This window comes from Hyperoodon ampullatus, assembly GCF_949752795.1.
Source record: "Hyperoodon ampullatus genome assembly, chromosome: 6".
Taxonomy (NCBI): Eukaryota; Metazoa; Chordata; class Mammalia; order Artiodactyla; family Ziphiidae; genus Hyperoodon; species Hyperoodon ampullatus.
Window position 1 is genome coordinate 46,978,633 of NC_136919.1, and position 15,447 is coordinate 46,994,079.

The window sequence follows — 15,447 nt, forward strand, 5'->3', positions numbered from 1 at the left end:
CTGGCAGTGAGAGAGGGGTGCTTAGAAAATCATGTAGATGGCTCAGTCCTTCCCTGCTTTCCGTGCCTGAGGCAGACACTGAGTTCCCATTCATCATTTGAAATGTATCTGGTAATTTTGGTTGAAGTGAAATTATCTGAACTCATCATATTTTCCCTCAAAAGATCAGAATATGATTTTATTAATAAGATCAACTAACAAATGTTTCTTGAATACGAATGCTATATTAACCCAGCAAGGGAGACGGGTACAGAAGACGCATATGAGTTCATCCCCTTGCTCTCTGAATAGCATATGACTGCATGAGTAAAAGGCAGAACATACATACCTGAAATAGTCAGGGAGCTGCTTGTAAGGAGTGTAGAGAAGGTACCCGGTCTACACTTTTTTTTTTTTTTTTTTTTTGCAGTACGCGGGCCTCTCACTGTTGTGGCCTCTCCCGTTGCGGAGCACAGGCTCCGGATGCGCAGGCTCAGTGGCCATGGCTCACGGGCCCAGCTGCTCCGCGGCATGTGACTGGGGTACGAACCCATGTCCCCTGCATCGGCAGGCAGACTCTCAACCACTGCGCCACCAGGGAAGCCCTACACCTTTTAATATCACGTACAAATTTCTTTATAGTCCAGTCCCCGCTGCACCCTGAGTTTCATCTCCTCTCACGTCCCATAAGCCCAACCAAGTCGCATTCCTTGGGCTCCTCAAACGGGTCGTGTGGTGTGTTCTGTCTCTAAGCTTTGTCCATCTGAGCATTTGCACATGACTGTGCTCACTCCTTCTCGCCTCTTTATCCCACGACACTGCCTCCCCAGGAAGAATGAGAGAGTCTTTCCCATGCTCCATGACACCTTGCACATACTGTGTCACAGCACTCTGTGTGGTCATTTGGCTGTGTATCTTTCTCTCCCCTAAGAAGGCAGACCTCTCTGGAGCACAGAGCCTGTTCTTTTCAGCTATCACCAGAACGCGGCATGTGGTAGATGATTAATAAGTTTCTGTGGATACAGTGCAAAAATGAATGTTAGGAACATTGTGAACACTCCTGGGGGTTGGGTGGGAAGGGAGAAGATCAAAGAACAGAGACAGGGTTTAAAATGTGGCATTTTCAGGAACAAGATGCATATCAGCCTTGTCAGAGCAGGGCCTATGTGTTGAGTAACAGGAAAGCCTGAGTAAGAAGTTGAATTAGACCCAAACAGTGAAAGAGATGTTAGAATCAGTGCATTAAACACTAGGGAGCCGCTGCAAGGTTTCTGGGTATTTGTTTTATCATTCAGATGACTTGCCTGCGAACTTGGGCCTAGGGTTTTACAGAGGAAGTAACAAAGGCAGAGAAAGGTTTGGAGAGGCATGCTTTGAATTATGAAGTGTGCTTCCTGAAAAATACTCATTTGCCTTTGATGGCTCTAGTTTTCAGGAAAGTGGAATCACGGACCACCAACAGATTTAAACGCAACATATCTCAGTTGATGATAGAGACAGAGTCTGGTAAAGAGTATCTTTGAAGAACTTGGTACCATAACTCTCGGTGAGAATGACCTCATTTTGTACTCTCTCCATATGGGAACAACCATCTATTGTTCACTGGTGTCTTGTGCTCTCCTTAGTTCAGACAATGTCAAGACCATATCTAGAGGTTGACTTTCTTGATTATAGGTTATTCAGGAGCCTTCTTAGTCCTCCTTTATTTTCTTTTGCTTTTTTTGTCTCTTTTTAAATCCAAAGTAAATCCATCTGGACATGCACACCTGAAAAATACCGTATTTAAATCAATTCATTGCTTTCGTGGCCTTCCAAATTAGCTTTCCATCCTGACCTTCCTATTTATATTAATGAAACCACCATTCCCATGAAGGCTCAGATTCAAACCTAGGGGTGATCTTTGATTCTTTCTTCTTTTGAGGCTCTCATGAAGTCACTAAGTTCTGTTCTCCTTTTTAAACTTAATTAATTAGTTAATTAATTAATTAATTCACCAGGTGTTGTACCAGGTACTATGCTAGGTAATGGAAACACCAAGATTAAAGACAGTCTTGCCCTCAAGGAACTCACAGTCAAACAATGAGAATCAGATGCGAATAGTTGCCGTGCCGTAGGGCAGAGTTACACACTGGGCATCATGGGAGCATATGGGAGCTTAGGCGTGGACTGGGCTGCAGCGAAGACTTCCCGGGGGAGGTGATGCCTGAGACAGATCTTGAAATCAACCAAGTTAAGACGGAGAGGTAATCAAGTGAGGTCGAAAAGGCATCAGAGTGACTTCCCTGGTGGCGCAGTGGTTAAGAATCCGCCTACCAATGCAGGGGACACGGGTTTGAGCCCTGGTCGGGGAAGATCCCACATGCTGCAGAGTAGCTAAGCCCGTGCACCACAACTACAGAGCCCACGAGCCACAACTACTGAAGCCCGTGTACCTAGAGCCCTTGCTCCACAACAAGAGAAGCTACCACAATGAGAAGCCCATGCACCCACAACGAAGAGAAGCCCCTGCTCGCCACAACTAGAGAAAGCCCTCACGCAGCAATGAAGACCCAATGCAGCCAAAAATAAATAACTAAAATAAATAAATTTATAACAAAAAGAAAAGAAAAGAAATGGCATCAGATGCAGAAGGAAGGAGAGAGTGCAGTGAATTTTAGGACCTGTAAGATTTCATGATAATTCTAACAAGTGATTAGTAGAAAGGAATGAGGCTAATGGGAGAGGCAAGGGCCAGTGAAGGGCCCAGTAGGCCAAGCTGAGTTTGAATTTTAGCCTAAAAGCAATGGGAAGCAACGGGTGATTTTAAACTGATTAGTCCTGAGATGAGGACACCAGTGAATGAAGAGAGCCAAACAGAGGCGGTGGAGATGGGGTGGTGAAAGGAGGAGGCTTGAGCAGACAGGAAGTGTTCAGCTTTAAGGGCTAGCTGGCTTTGGGTGGGAATGAGAGGGCGGGAGGGCCGGGGTGGCGTGGCACCTGTGTGTGCGCCAGCAGGTGGTACTGGTTCTAGCGCTAGGAGCAGCTTTGGCAGGCACAGGTGAGTTTAGAGTTTTGGAGATGTTGAATTCTTGATGTCTGCAAGGTAACTCCTGGTGTCTCGCCTTCTCTCACACTTAATTTGCTTTTCTCTTTCCTTTTCTTTCACAGCTTGATTTCAGACTTATTCTAACACCTCGTTTGTCCACCTCTGTTTCCCATCGAACCCCCATTACCTGGCTCGTGTGCCTGAAATTACCAGTTTTATCTCGTCAGTGTCCTGCTGGCATCCTTGTTCTTCCAGGCCGAGCTCTAACCTGCCCATTTGCGCCCTGCTCGTGCAATCTGGTTCTGCTTCTCTTGCCAGGTTTCCCCCTGTATGCTAGCTCTGTGACTTGGTGTAATGATTTTGCTTCTCTGAGCTTCCATTTCCTAATCTGTAAAATGTAATATCTACCTCATGGGATTGTGAAATGAAGTGAAATTTTAAATGTAAGACATGTTGATTCTTGGTACATAGTAGGTATTCAGTAAATAAGCATATATGTACACAGACACTACTGAAAACTGTTTCAAGAGGAATATCTGTGTGCAGAGAGTAAGGAAGAAAATTAGAAAGCAAGGCATGCTTAGGACCTTAAATGACTGGCCAGATGGCACAATGAAAAACTTTTTTTTTTTTTTTTTTCAGAAAACTTATCTCAAATTCAAAATAGGAATTTTGGAACACAGAGATTCGAACAGTGGATTATCGCAGTTCAGAAAGCCTGCATGGTGTTTCAGATGCCAAAGATGAAGAGAGCAGGATTTGTAAAGCACTGTTTTTCTACACGTCACATATTTGGGTATGTGGCTTCTCTGGAAAAGCATATTTCAGTCGTGTCACCTACTGAGAGCTGCACTGTGGCAGCTGAGAGAGCATCACTTAGGAACTTGCCAGGTGGTTCTTATGAAGCAAACTCCAAAAGTTATCCCATTCAGTGTCTTCTTTGCTCTCTGAAACCTAGCACTAGAGGCAACGGGACAGAAACAAAGGCCGAGGTAGTATGCTGTGCCTCAGCATTCCTGTAATTGGCATAATTGGAAAACACTGGGTGGTGATGCACATTATTGTAGATACGTGACCAGTGACAGCCATCTTTAAAGTTCAGTAGGTGGGTTGTGTTGCCATATCCTGAAGCACATGTCCTCCTGCTTTTGGTCAAGCCACATGCTGAGAAATCCAGAGTCTCTGGTTGTTAGCTGGCTAATCAAGAAGGTAAGCAACAACAACCATCATCACCTCTGCTTGTCGTGCTATTGAAATTATTTTAAAATGCACTCAGTCAGTATGAATTTGTAGAATTTTAATGAATTTAATTGACTATCTGGTGTAAGTGCTCAGCGCCATCATTCTGAACAGGTGCCATTACAATTCAGTGATGGCTTTGGGTGTATAAAAAGGTTAAGCTGAATGTCTGAATTACATTTTTGTGTGATTTAATCTTTGACATGCATTTTTCTTGGAATTTTCTTTCTCTTCTAAGGTAGAATTCTAGAATCCAAAGTGATCCTAATTAATGAGTCTAGCTAATTGAGGGTTTTTTTTTATAGTGTAGTTCTAAGGTTTTATTATAGTACTGTTAGAGACCATTCATCTTAAAAAATAACTAAGTTGGAATAGATTTGAGACAAGTTTATTATTAAAATTAATTCTGTGTTAATTACAGCAAATTGAACTTGAGTACAGCGAATGCATTAGACATTAGAAACATACTGAAACTGTTTTCACTTTCAACAGAGATACAATGATGCCCTCATTATCAATGAGCATGCTCGAATGAAAGATGCTCTGGATTACTTAAAAAATTTCTTCAGAAATGTCCAAGCAGTAGGATTTGATGAGATTGAGCAAGCTGTCACTCAGAGATTTGAAGGTGGGTGGCGTTTCCAGGAGAGGAAGCCAGTGGGCCTGGAGACTCCAAGGGCAGCCTACACATATTGTGTCACACTTAGCGACATGTGGTTACACTCAGGGACTTGTCCCGGGCTTAAGAAGGTATTATACATGTCAAGACTATGACGCTTCAGGGAAATCTGGCGCTTATGAAAAGAATCTGCTGCTTATACTATTTCTTGTTTTGAAGAAGGAAAAAATAATAGGATTTGCAAAGGATACATCCCATCGAAATAGTCAATTGATAGTAGCATTTTTTGGTTTAACTTTTAGTAATTTTATAAAGGTTTAAAAAAATTTTTTAAGTGTTTTAATGATATTAAGACTGTAATTATATATACATCTTTATAAAGAAGAAAACCAACATGGCTTGTAATCCCACTGCCTTCATATTAAGAAAAATATAGGAAAATATTAAATGAAAAATCTCTCTTCTTCCTCTCTCAAATGCTTTTCCCAAAGGTAATTACTGTTAATGTTTTTTTGCCTACCAAAGTATTAACTATACATATGTGTGCTGCTAAACACTGAACAACCAGCTTTCTGGGGGAAAAATGTATGCATTTATCAGTATATTTAATATATGCATTAAATTGATGGTTATTTCTCATAAAATTCTGGTCAGAGATTGGGAGATAAACTGTTTGAACTATAGCTAAAGGTTACAGTGTGTTCTACATTGCTAGAATTTATAAACCTTTTGTAAAATGTTCCCATTTTGCAGAGAAGCTGTAGGAACTAGAATGTATTTCCATGGATCCCAGCAATGAGAACCCTAAACTCAAAGATCTCTGCTTCATCTTGCAAGAAGAGTACCACTTAAGCCCAGAGACCTGAATCATCCTCTTTTTGAAAACCAGAGCACTCGTGGATGTAAGCTTCTTCCTCTCTGTGGATAACAAATTGGCCCAGTACCATTTTATTGAAAAGATTGTCCTTTCCTCATTGCTTTGCAATCAAGCATCCATATATGTGTGGGTCTGTTTCTGGGCTCTTTATTCTATTTTGATTTTCTGTTTGTTTATCCTTACACTAATACCTCACTGTCTCAATCACTCTGATTTATAGTAAGTTTTAATACCCATAGAGAAAGCACTTCATACTTTTTAATTATTTTCATCAATTTAAAAAATTTTAGCTATTGTATGGGTACCTACTGGTACCTCACTAGGGTTTTAATTTGCATTTCACTAATGACTAATACGGTTGAGCATTTCTTCATACACTTATTAGCCATTTAGATATCTCCTTTGGTGAAGTATCTGTTCACATCTTTTGCCCATTTAAAAATAGAGTTTGATTTGGGTTAATTATCATATTATTGTTGAGTTTTTGAGAGTTCTTTTTTCTGACAAAAATGTCCTCTGTCAGAAATGTGATTTGCAAATATTTTCTTCTGATCTTTTAATTCTCTTAACAGTATCTCTTACAGATTGAAAGTTTTAACTTTTGACAGAGTCCAGTTTATCATTTTTTTCTTTTTGTGGATTGTGCTTTTGCTATTGTGTCTAAGAAACCTTTGCTTACCCAAGAGCACAAAGATTTTTTCTATGTTGTCTTCTAGAAGTTTTATAGATTTACATTTTATATTTAAGTCTACAGTCCATTTTGAGGTGTGGGTTGAGTTTTTTTTTTTCTTTTAGCATGTGGGCATCCAATTGTTTCAGCATATATGGTGAAAAGACTGTCCTTTCTCCATTGAATTGCCTTTGTAACTTAAAAAAAATCAGTTGACTGTATTTATGTGGGTCTATTTCTAGATTCTCTATTCTGTTCCATTCATTTATACATCTATCCTTGCACCCATCCTACACTGTCTTGATTACTGTAACTTTATAGTAAGTCTTTAAATCAGGTAGTATGAGTCTTCCAACTTTTTAATTCTTTTCAAAATTGTTTTAGCTATCTTTCTTTACCTTTCCATTTTTATTTCAGAATCAGCTCATCCACATCTACAAGAAAGTCTGCTGGAATTTCATTTGGGATTGCATTGAATCTATAGATAAAATTGGGGAGAAATGACACTGTAACAATATTGAGTCTTCCAGTCCATGACCATAATATATCTCTTCATTTATAGAGGGCTTCTGTATTAGTTATCTAGTGTTGGTAACAGATTACCCCAAAACTTAGTAGCAGGAAACAACAGACATCTGTCATCTTTTAATATGTATGGGTCAGGAATCTGGAAACAACTGGGTATATCTGTCTCAGGGTGTCTCATGAGGCTGCAGTCAGGGTGCTGGCCATGGCTGCAGTTATCTCAAGGCTTGACTCAGAGGACCAGCTTCCAACCTTACTGTGTGGCTTTTGGCAGAATATGTGCTTAGCTCACTCACGGGCACCTCTCCACAGGCTGGCCTCGCAACATGGCCTCTGGCTTCCTCTAGAGTGAGAGATCAAGAGAGGTTGAGGGAGAGCACCTAATATGGAGGTCACAGTCATTTTATAGCTTCAACTTGGAAGTGATTCCCCTCACGTCTGCCATATTTTATTCATTAGAAGCAAGTCGATAAGACACACTGCTATATTTAAAATAGATAACCAACAAGGACCCTATATAGCACAGGGAACTCTGCTCAGTATTCTGTAATAACCTAAATGGGAAAAGAATTTGAAAAAGAATAGATACGTGTATATGTATAACTGAATCACTTTGCTGTATACCTGAAAGTGACAACATTGTTAATCAATGATACTCCAATATAAAATAAAAATTAAAAAAAAGAAGTAAGTCAGTAAGTTCAGTTCACACTTGAGGGGAGGGGATTAAACAGGATCTGAATACCAGCAGGTGGAAATCACTCAGGGCTACCTTAGAGGCCACCTGCCACATATTCTTTGGTTTCTTTTATCAGTGTTTTGTCATTTTCAGCATACAGATTCTGCACATATTTTGTTAGACTTACACCTAAGTATTAATGCTATTATAAATGGTACTTCTAATTGTTTGTTGCTGGTATATAGAAATACAACTGATGTCTGTATATGGATCTTGTGTCCTGAGATCTTGCTAAATTCACTTATTAGTTCTACATACCCACTATTCTGAACCTTGCCTTTTTCACTTAAAAAATATCTAAGAGATTAAACCATATCAGATTACAAAGATCTATACCATTATAGTTAATTATTGCATAGACTTCAATTACAAGAAGCTTTTTTCCCTCAGGTTTATTAGTCTGAAAACTACTTAAGTATACTTGTCTGTATACTTTTTTTTAATTGAAGTATAGTTAATTTACAATGTTGTATTTATTTCTGCTGTACAACAGAGTGATTCATTTATACATACACATGCATTCTTTTTTATATCCTTTTCCATTACGATTTACTTTAAGTTTTTTGCGTATATTCAATATTGAATTAATACAGGTAGTATACAAATAGTATCCGACTGATAATTGTTTGTATTTTCAGGCTTTAAAGATATGGATTGAAGAAAATCCTAAGCTCAGCTTTCTAAAACCCGGCATATTGACTGGACGTGGCAGAACAAATCAGAAAATAGGTATTTATATATAGTGGATTAGATTTAGTATACTATATATATATAAGAACATATATAATATATTTGAACTCTTTCTTATTGCTTGTATTAGTCAGGGTTCAACCAGAGAAGCAAAACCAGTAGGAGATTATACATACATACATATATACATACATATATATATATTGAAACATATATATGTTGTACACAGACACACAGGGATTTATTACAAGGAATTGACATAGACACTTGGACTGGCAAAGCAAGTCTGAAGTCCATAGGGCAGGTGCAGGACCAGGTGGAACCCCACAGCCATGAGCTGTTTGGAGTCTCTGAGCTCAGGGATCACCTAAGCTCTCTTTTAAAGGGCTGACTTGATTAGGTCAGGCCCACCTAGGATGAAGTCCCTTTTCAGTAACAATGTCAACTGATTTAAGAACTTAAATTACATCTGCAAATTCCCTTCACAGAAGCACCTAGGTGAATATCTGGGGACTGCAGTTTGGCCTAACTAAGTGGACACATCAAAAAGCCATCACAGTGCTCAAATGCCAGAAATTTGTAGACTTTGCCTCCTTCTATAGGTCCTATAGACAAAACCAAAGTTTTTCTTTTAATATTGTTTGAGTATGTTACTCTCTTGCTCAAATTCTCAGCCAATAGATTAAGATTAACTGGAAACAGAAATGTTCTCTTTCTATTTTATTGTTATTCTTTAAACTATAGATACTTTATAAAATATTATATATTTTGTAATTTTAAAAAACGTCCTAGAGATAATCCTGAAATCTAGGTAGGGGGGTTAAAGGATGAAAGGCTGCCTCTGTTGTCACCCAGGAGGATTCTAGGTGTCTGGTCCTCATCCTGACATTCTCACAGCCGTGCTCCCCATGCCTCAGTGACCGGCAATGACAGGTCCTTACTGTAGCTCTTATTTAGTGTTATTTATAATAAGCAGTCCCCTTGCTGCCAGTCCTCGGTCGTCACCCTTGCGCTTTCCCCTTATGCAAAATTTAAACTTCATGAATCTAAAAAGTAAAGTCAGATTTTGAAAAGTTGGCTTACCAAATGAAGTCCAACACCACATTACTGTGGTTGGAATTCAGAGTTCTCTGCCATATGACTCCAGCATGAGTCTAATTTGATTTTCAAACTTTGTTATTCCTCCACACATAAGCACCCAGAAACTATTTTCATACTTGTTTGTTCGTCCGTCCCTCCATTCATCCGTCCGTCCGTCCATCCATCCACCCGCATTCGTTTAGAACTTACTCTGTTCCAGTCACTGTGCATCTGCCAAGCAGCGTTCCCCTCCTCCTAAGACTAGACCACCAGGGAGGGGTATCCCTCCTCCAGACCCCGCAGCACCCAGTTCCGCCCCCATTTCATTGCTCATCACATTGAATTGTAGTTTCCTATTTATATCCTTCTTCCACAAACTAGGAGCTCCTTGTAGATAAAAATGAACCTTTTCACCATTCCAGCCTTATCTGACAGACCATAACTGCTGAATGAATATTTGATGAACAAATGGATAAGTTCAGAAATTAGTGAAGTATGGTATCTGTCTTGGGCGTGTTTATTGTTCAGTAGAAGTGATGTTGGAAAGAAATTGTTTTGGCCTCAACAAAATATATCTCAAGATTTTGGCTTTCAGTATACTAGGGAAAAAATGGAACTTTTATAAATTCAGGACCTCCCTGGTGGAGCAGTGGTTAAGAATACGCCTGCCAGTGCAGGGGACACAGGTTCAAGCTCTGGTCCGGGAAGATCCCACATGCCACGGAGCAACTAAGCCTGTGCGCCACGACTACTGAAGCCTGCGTGCCTGGAGCCCATGCTTTGCAATAAGAGAAGCTCCCACAATGAGAAGATGTACACCACAATGAAGAGTAGCCCCTGCTCACCACAACTAGAGAAAGCCCGCATGCAGCAACGAAGACCCAACGCAGCCAAAAATAAAAAAATATATATATATGAATTCTATTAACTCTGAGGTGGAGACCACTGAAATTCTTTCCTTCTCAGTGTATCAGTGGCTGGGAACTGCATACTGCTGGATCCTAGACTTAAATTCAAAGCCCGATTCTGCTGCTAGCTAGCTGTCAGTTTACCATACCTCCAAAACGTCAAGATCTTCACCTGTAACAAAGGGGAATCATAACGTTTGCCACATCAACCTAAAAGGGCCTTGTGAAATTCCAGTGAGTAAGTAGATGTGAAATGGTCTTGTTAGCTGAAAACTGCTGTGCGTGTGCAAATGTGCTAAAATTAGCTGTTAATATTTTTGCAGAAAAGTCAATATTTGTTTTGATATACCATGACCAAAGCCACATAGCTAGTAGTTGCCACAGCTGGGATTTTAGGTCAGGCAGACTTGTGGCAGAGTCCAAGTTGTTGGACCGCACCTTAAATATCCTCTCAAAAACAAGGACAAGGATAGGCCCTATTGCTAAGGGTTGTTGTAAGATCATGAATGTAAAGCACTTATCACAGTACCTGGCATATCATAAGCATTCCATAATTAATAGCTATTTTTTCAAGGGTAAAGTTCCCTCTTGGTGAGTTATACCTGCCTTCTGACTCTGACACAGGAATGACCCTCCCAGTACAGAGGTGTGTATTGGATGCATTCAGAACTAACAGAGATAAGATTCTGATTGCCGCCTTGGTTGCTGATGAAGGCATTGACATTGCTCAGTGCAATCTGGTCCTCCTATATGAGTATGTGGGCAATGTCACCAAAATGATCCAAACCAGAGGTAAGAAAAGCTTTCATACCATTACTAAAAGGCTGCCACTTTATCTGATTTGTGAATGTGTCTGTCATTCCAGCCTTTCTCCTTTACTGTGACCAATGGCACAGTGGACCCTGGTATTATTGGCCCTAAAGGTGGCTTACTTGGTCAGGACTGGGTAGCTACAGTTTTGTCCACTAACATATACTTATTTTGGTTCTTGTTCACAATGAATACTGATTACTTGACCGACATTGGCTGACATATTTATGGAAGGATAATTCCAACTTTGATTGACGCTTTGGCAGTCACATGTGGACCTTTCCTGGTTGTGCTTAGGTGCTGGTGGGCTCCCTGTATTCCAGAAGAGACACTCCAAGGAGTTGTGTCCCACTTGAACTAGACAGTCTCCTAACTGGTCTCTCTTACTTTTTCTAATTTCCATAACAATGGCTGCCACATCTTTTTTCCAGAAAAACAGCTCTGAGCATGTCCCTTGCCTGTTTAGAAACTCCAGTGTTTCCCCAATTTTCTTGATGTTAAAGCATTTTCAAAATCCAGCACCCACTTATCTTTCCAACCTTATTCCCCATTCTTCCATTTTATTCATTAGCCACTTCAGCCTACCTGACTTTATCATTTCTTCCTTTTTGAAGGAATTGTGCATGTACTGCTTCTGCTGACCTTTGTTTTTCCTCTTCTCCTGCCTCCACATCACCTGTCCCTAATTCTCCCAGCCAGCAATAATCTCTAATTTGAATGCCCGTGACCCTTTTATCCATCTTTCTTTTTTAAAAAAAAATTTTATTTATTTATTTATTTAGCTGTGCCAGGTCTTAATTGTGGCATGCGGGATCTAGTTCCTTGACCAGGGATCGAACCCTGGCCACCTGCACTGGGAGCACGGAGTCTTAACCACTGGACCACCAGGGAAGTCCCTATCCATCTTTCTTTTTTTTTATAAATTTATTTATTTCTTTTTTGGCTGTGTTGGGTCTTCGTTGCTGTTGTGTGGGCTTTCTCTAGTTGCGGTGAGCGGAGGCTACTCTTCCTTGTGGTGTGCGGGCTTCTCATTGTCGTGGTTTCTCTTGTTGCAGAGCATGGGCTCTAGGCACGCAGGCTTCAGTAGTCGTGGCATGTGGGCTCAATAGTTGTGGCTTGCGGGCTCTCAGGCTCAGTAGTTGTGGCACATAGGCTTAGTTGCTCTGCGGCATGTGGGATCTTCCCGGGCCAGGGCTTGAACCCGTGTCCCTTGCATTAGTAGGCAGATTCTTTTTTTTTGCGGTACGCGGGCCTCTCACTGCTGTGGCCTCTCCCGCTGCGGAGCACAGGCTCCGGACGCGCAGGCTCAGCGGCCATGGCTCACGGGCCCAGCCGCTCCGCGGCATGTGGGATCCTCCCAGACCGGGGCACGAACCTGCGTCCCCTGCATCGGCAGGCGGACTCCCAACCACTGCACCACCAGGGAAGCCCAGCAGGCAGATTCTTAACCACTGTGCCACCAGGGAAGCCCTCCCTATCCATCTTTCTTATAGCAGTTATCATTTTCCACCTATATTCCGGTGGTTGTGAACATATCTTATTTCCCCATTTCCCCATCTGTTTATTATTCATCTTTGGGGCCCTCACCGTGTCATCCTGAGGGTTCATGCCAGATTGTCTTTAAGCAGTATTTCTAATAATGGGCCTGTCCAGTCACACTGTACCATGGAGACCCCAAGGAAGCCTGCCTAAGGTGGGCTCCTTGTTTATCTGAATGTTTAATGTGCAGGTGCACACCTGAGTTTGACTTCACACCCTACCAGCTCAGCTTTTCTAGAAAGTGGGATTCAGTGAACCAAAGCTGAATTTTAGGAATACCCCTATTTCTCTCATATTCTCAGATTTATCAGAGTTTTAAGTCACAGACACCAAATAAAATATTTATTTTCTAATAGGCAGAGGAAGAGCAAGAGGGAGCAAGTGCTTCCTTTTGACTAGTAATGCCGATGTAATTGAAAAAGAAAAAATAAACATATACAAAGAAAAAATGATGAATGACTCCATTTTAAGCCTGCAGACGTGAGATGAAGCAGTATTTAAAGAAAAGGTAAGTCTTTGTATCTGTGTTACTCTTTCAGAATCTGACTATAAGTCACAAACAGTCCCTGTTTGTGAGCATGGCTGGTACCTGTTATTGTATTGCTCTGAGTGTTATTTTACTTTACTATTCCATTCCCCGCACTGTGCAGCTTGTGGGATCTTAGCTCCCTGACCAGGGATTGAACTGCGCCCTTGGCAGTGGAGTCCTAACCACTGGACTGCCAGGGAATTCCCTGAGTGTTATTTTATTTTACTTTTTAAAATTTTTTTAAACATTTCTATTTATTTATTTATTTAGGCTGCATTGGGTCTTCATTGCTGCGCACGGGCTTTCCCTAATTGCAGCGAGTGGGGACTACTCTTTGTTGCGGTGCGCAGGCTTCTCGTTGCGGTGGCTTCTCTTGTTGTGGAGCATGGGCTCTAGGCACATGGGCTTCAGTAGTTGCAGCACACAGGCTTCAGTAGTTGTCGCGCACGGGTTTCAGTAGTTGTGGCACGTGGCCTCAGTAGTTGTGGCTTGTGGGCTCTAGAGCGCAGGCTCAGTAGTTGGGGCACATGGGCTTAGTTGCTCCGCGGCATGTGGGGTCTTCCCGGACCAGGGCTCGAACCCAAGTCCCCTGCATTGGCAGGCAGATTCTTAACCACTGCGCCACCAGGGAAGTCCCCAGAGTGTTATTTTAGAACCATAAGTTTATGCTTAAAATTTCACCCTGTAGTGAGCATCAGATTCATTCTGCTTTGAGTCTCAGTGAGTTAAAATATATTGTATTAGTGCTAATACCTGAAACTATGTTTTTAGATCTAAAAGGCAAACTGAGCTAGACTTGCCCTTAAGTTGACAGTTCATTATGAGCACTACAACCTAACACTGCAAGACACAGCTCTTCTTAGTCTTTTCCTCAAATATCTCTCTCTCTAACATCCAGAGTCCTCAGGGAAAAGCTTCCAGTGCACTGTGCCTGGGAGGTGTGCCCAGTGTTGGAAGTATGTAGGTATGGATAATAGTGTGAACTTCGGAGTAGCACACTGATTCAGTCCAGCATCTTGGTAGTGACCTTAGTTTGATTGTAATTTCCTTTATAACACAGAAAAATGGGGGACAGATTGGGGAAACACACACATACACACACATACACATACACCCATACTTTCTGCAGACCATTTGCAGAGATTTTATCTCAGACTCTCTGGAAGCATTGAACTCTGCAGGTCTGGGGCAGGAGCTTTAACATTAGAATCAGTGGTTCCAATCCCAGTTCTGCCACTTATAAAATGTGTGACTTCAGGTAGTTTCTCTTTGAAATCATCATTCTCCTTGTTTGTAAAGTTGGGAAAATAACAGTATTTAACTCACAGGGTAGTTTGGGGGATAAAGTGAGACGTATGCATTGCTTCCTACAGTGCGTGGTATAAAATAAGTGCTCAAAAATGGGAGTTGTTACTGGACGGAGGCATGAGGCCTACTTTAAAACTTCATGAAGATGAGTCTTACAATTTAGTAGACCGATTCCATAGCATTTATAATTTTGAAAAGTCATAATTTGTATGCTCAAAAAAGTATTGAGAAGCAATGAATGATCTAAAGCAAACTAATACTTAGTTTAGGAAAAAATTACAGTGTTATGTCAGCATTGACTCATTTTAAAGAACATTTCTTCCTAAAGTTTGGAGAACAAGATATTTAAAAATACCTCTTCCACACTTTCACTGAACAGAATTGAAGGGCAATTCTTTAGTTCCTCTTAATTTCCCTCCTTAATTTTACTTAGGATAGGGTTTTTTCACTGAGCCACTTCTCCATTTTGTAGAATACAGGGACACTGCTAATAAAGGCTTTAAAACCATGTTAGCTTTGGCATAATTCTTTATCTCCCCCACTGAGTAACAAGGTGCTTACACTCGCATGTGGCAGAAGCAATAGAGTAAAAGTCTTGAGGCAGACGGAGGCTGGAACAAACACACAGACATTCTTTTGTAGGCAGTACACCAGGCCATAGAGTGGGGTGAGGAGAAAATGGTTTAAATATCTGTTGAATTAGGCTATTTAATAGCATTTGGGATACCCCTAACACCCACAGATCAAAAACGGGCAGAGGTGGTAAAGAATCAGCAAGGGCCCAGCACAAGTGCGGCCATGAGTCATTGGCAGCTGGCAATGCCATGGCAGCTGGGAGCTCAGAGTCTTGGTGTCGTCCCTGTCTTATCCTGGTGACCAGCCTCCACTGCTCTGTTGAAAGAGGAAGACC

General features: G+C 41.2%; 1 protein-coding gene across 1 annotated transcript in view; it reads left to right on the forward strand.

Annotated features, from left to right (window-relative positions):
• Nucleotides 1-15,447, forward strand: part of RIGI (RNA sensor RIG-I) — a 28,942-nt gene that overhangs the window by 6,082 nt on the left and 7,413 nt on the right. Inside the window, 11 exon segments of the mRNA XM_079705655.1 lie at nucleotides 1,408-1,480; nucleotides 1,482-1,510; nucleotides 3,647-3,742; nucleotides 3,745-3,800; nucleotides 4,736-4,900; nucleotides 5,627-5,725; nucleotides 5,729-5,764; nucleotides 8,312-8,402; nucleotides 10,976-11,143; nucleotides 13,057-13,181; nucleotides 13,185-13,208. Of these exon segments, the coding sequence (XP_079561781.1) occupies nucleotides 1,408-1,480; nucleotides 1,482-1,510; nucleotides 3,647-3,742; nucleotides 3,745-3,800; nucleotides 4,736-4,900; nucleotides 5,627-5,725; nucleotides 5,729-5,764; nucleotides 8,312-8,402; nucleotides 10,976-11,143; nucleotides 13,057-13,181; nucleotides 13,185-13,208 (962 nt within the window).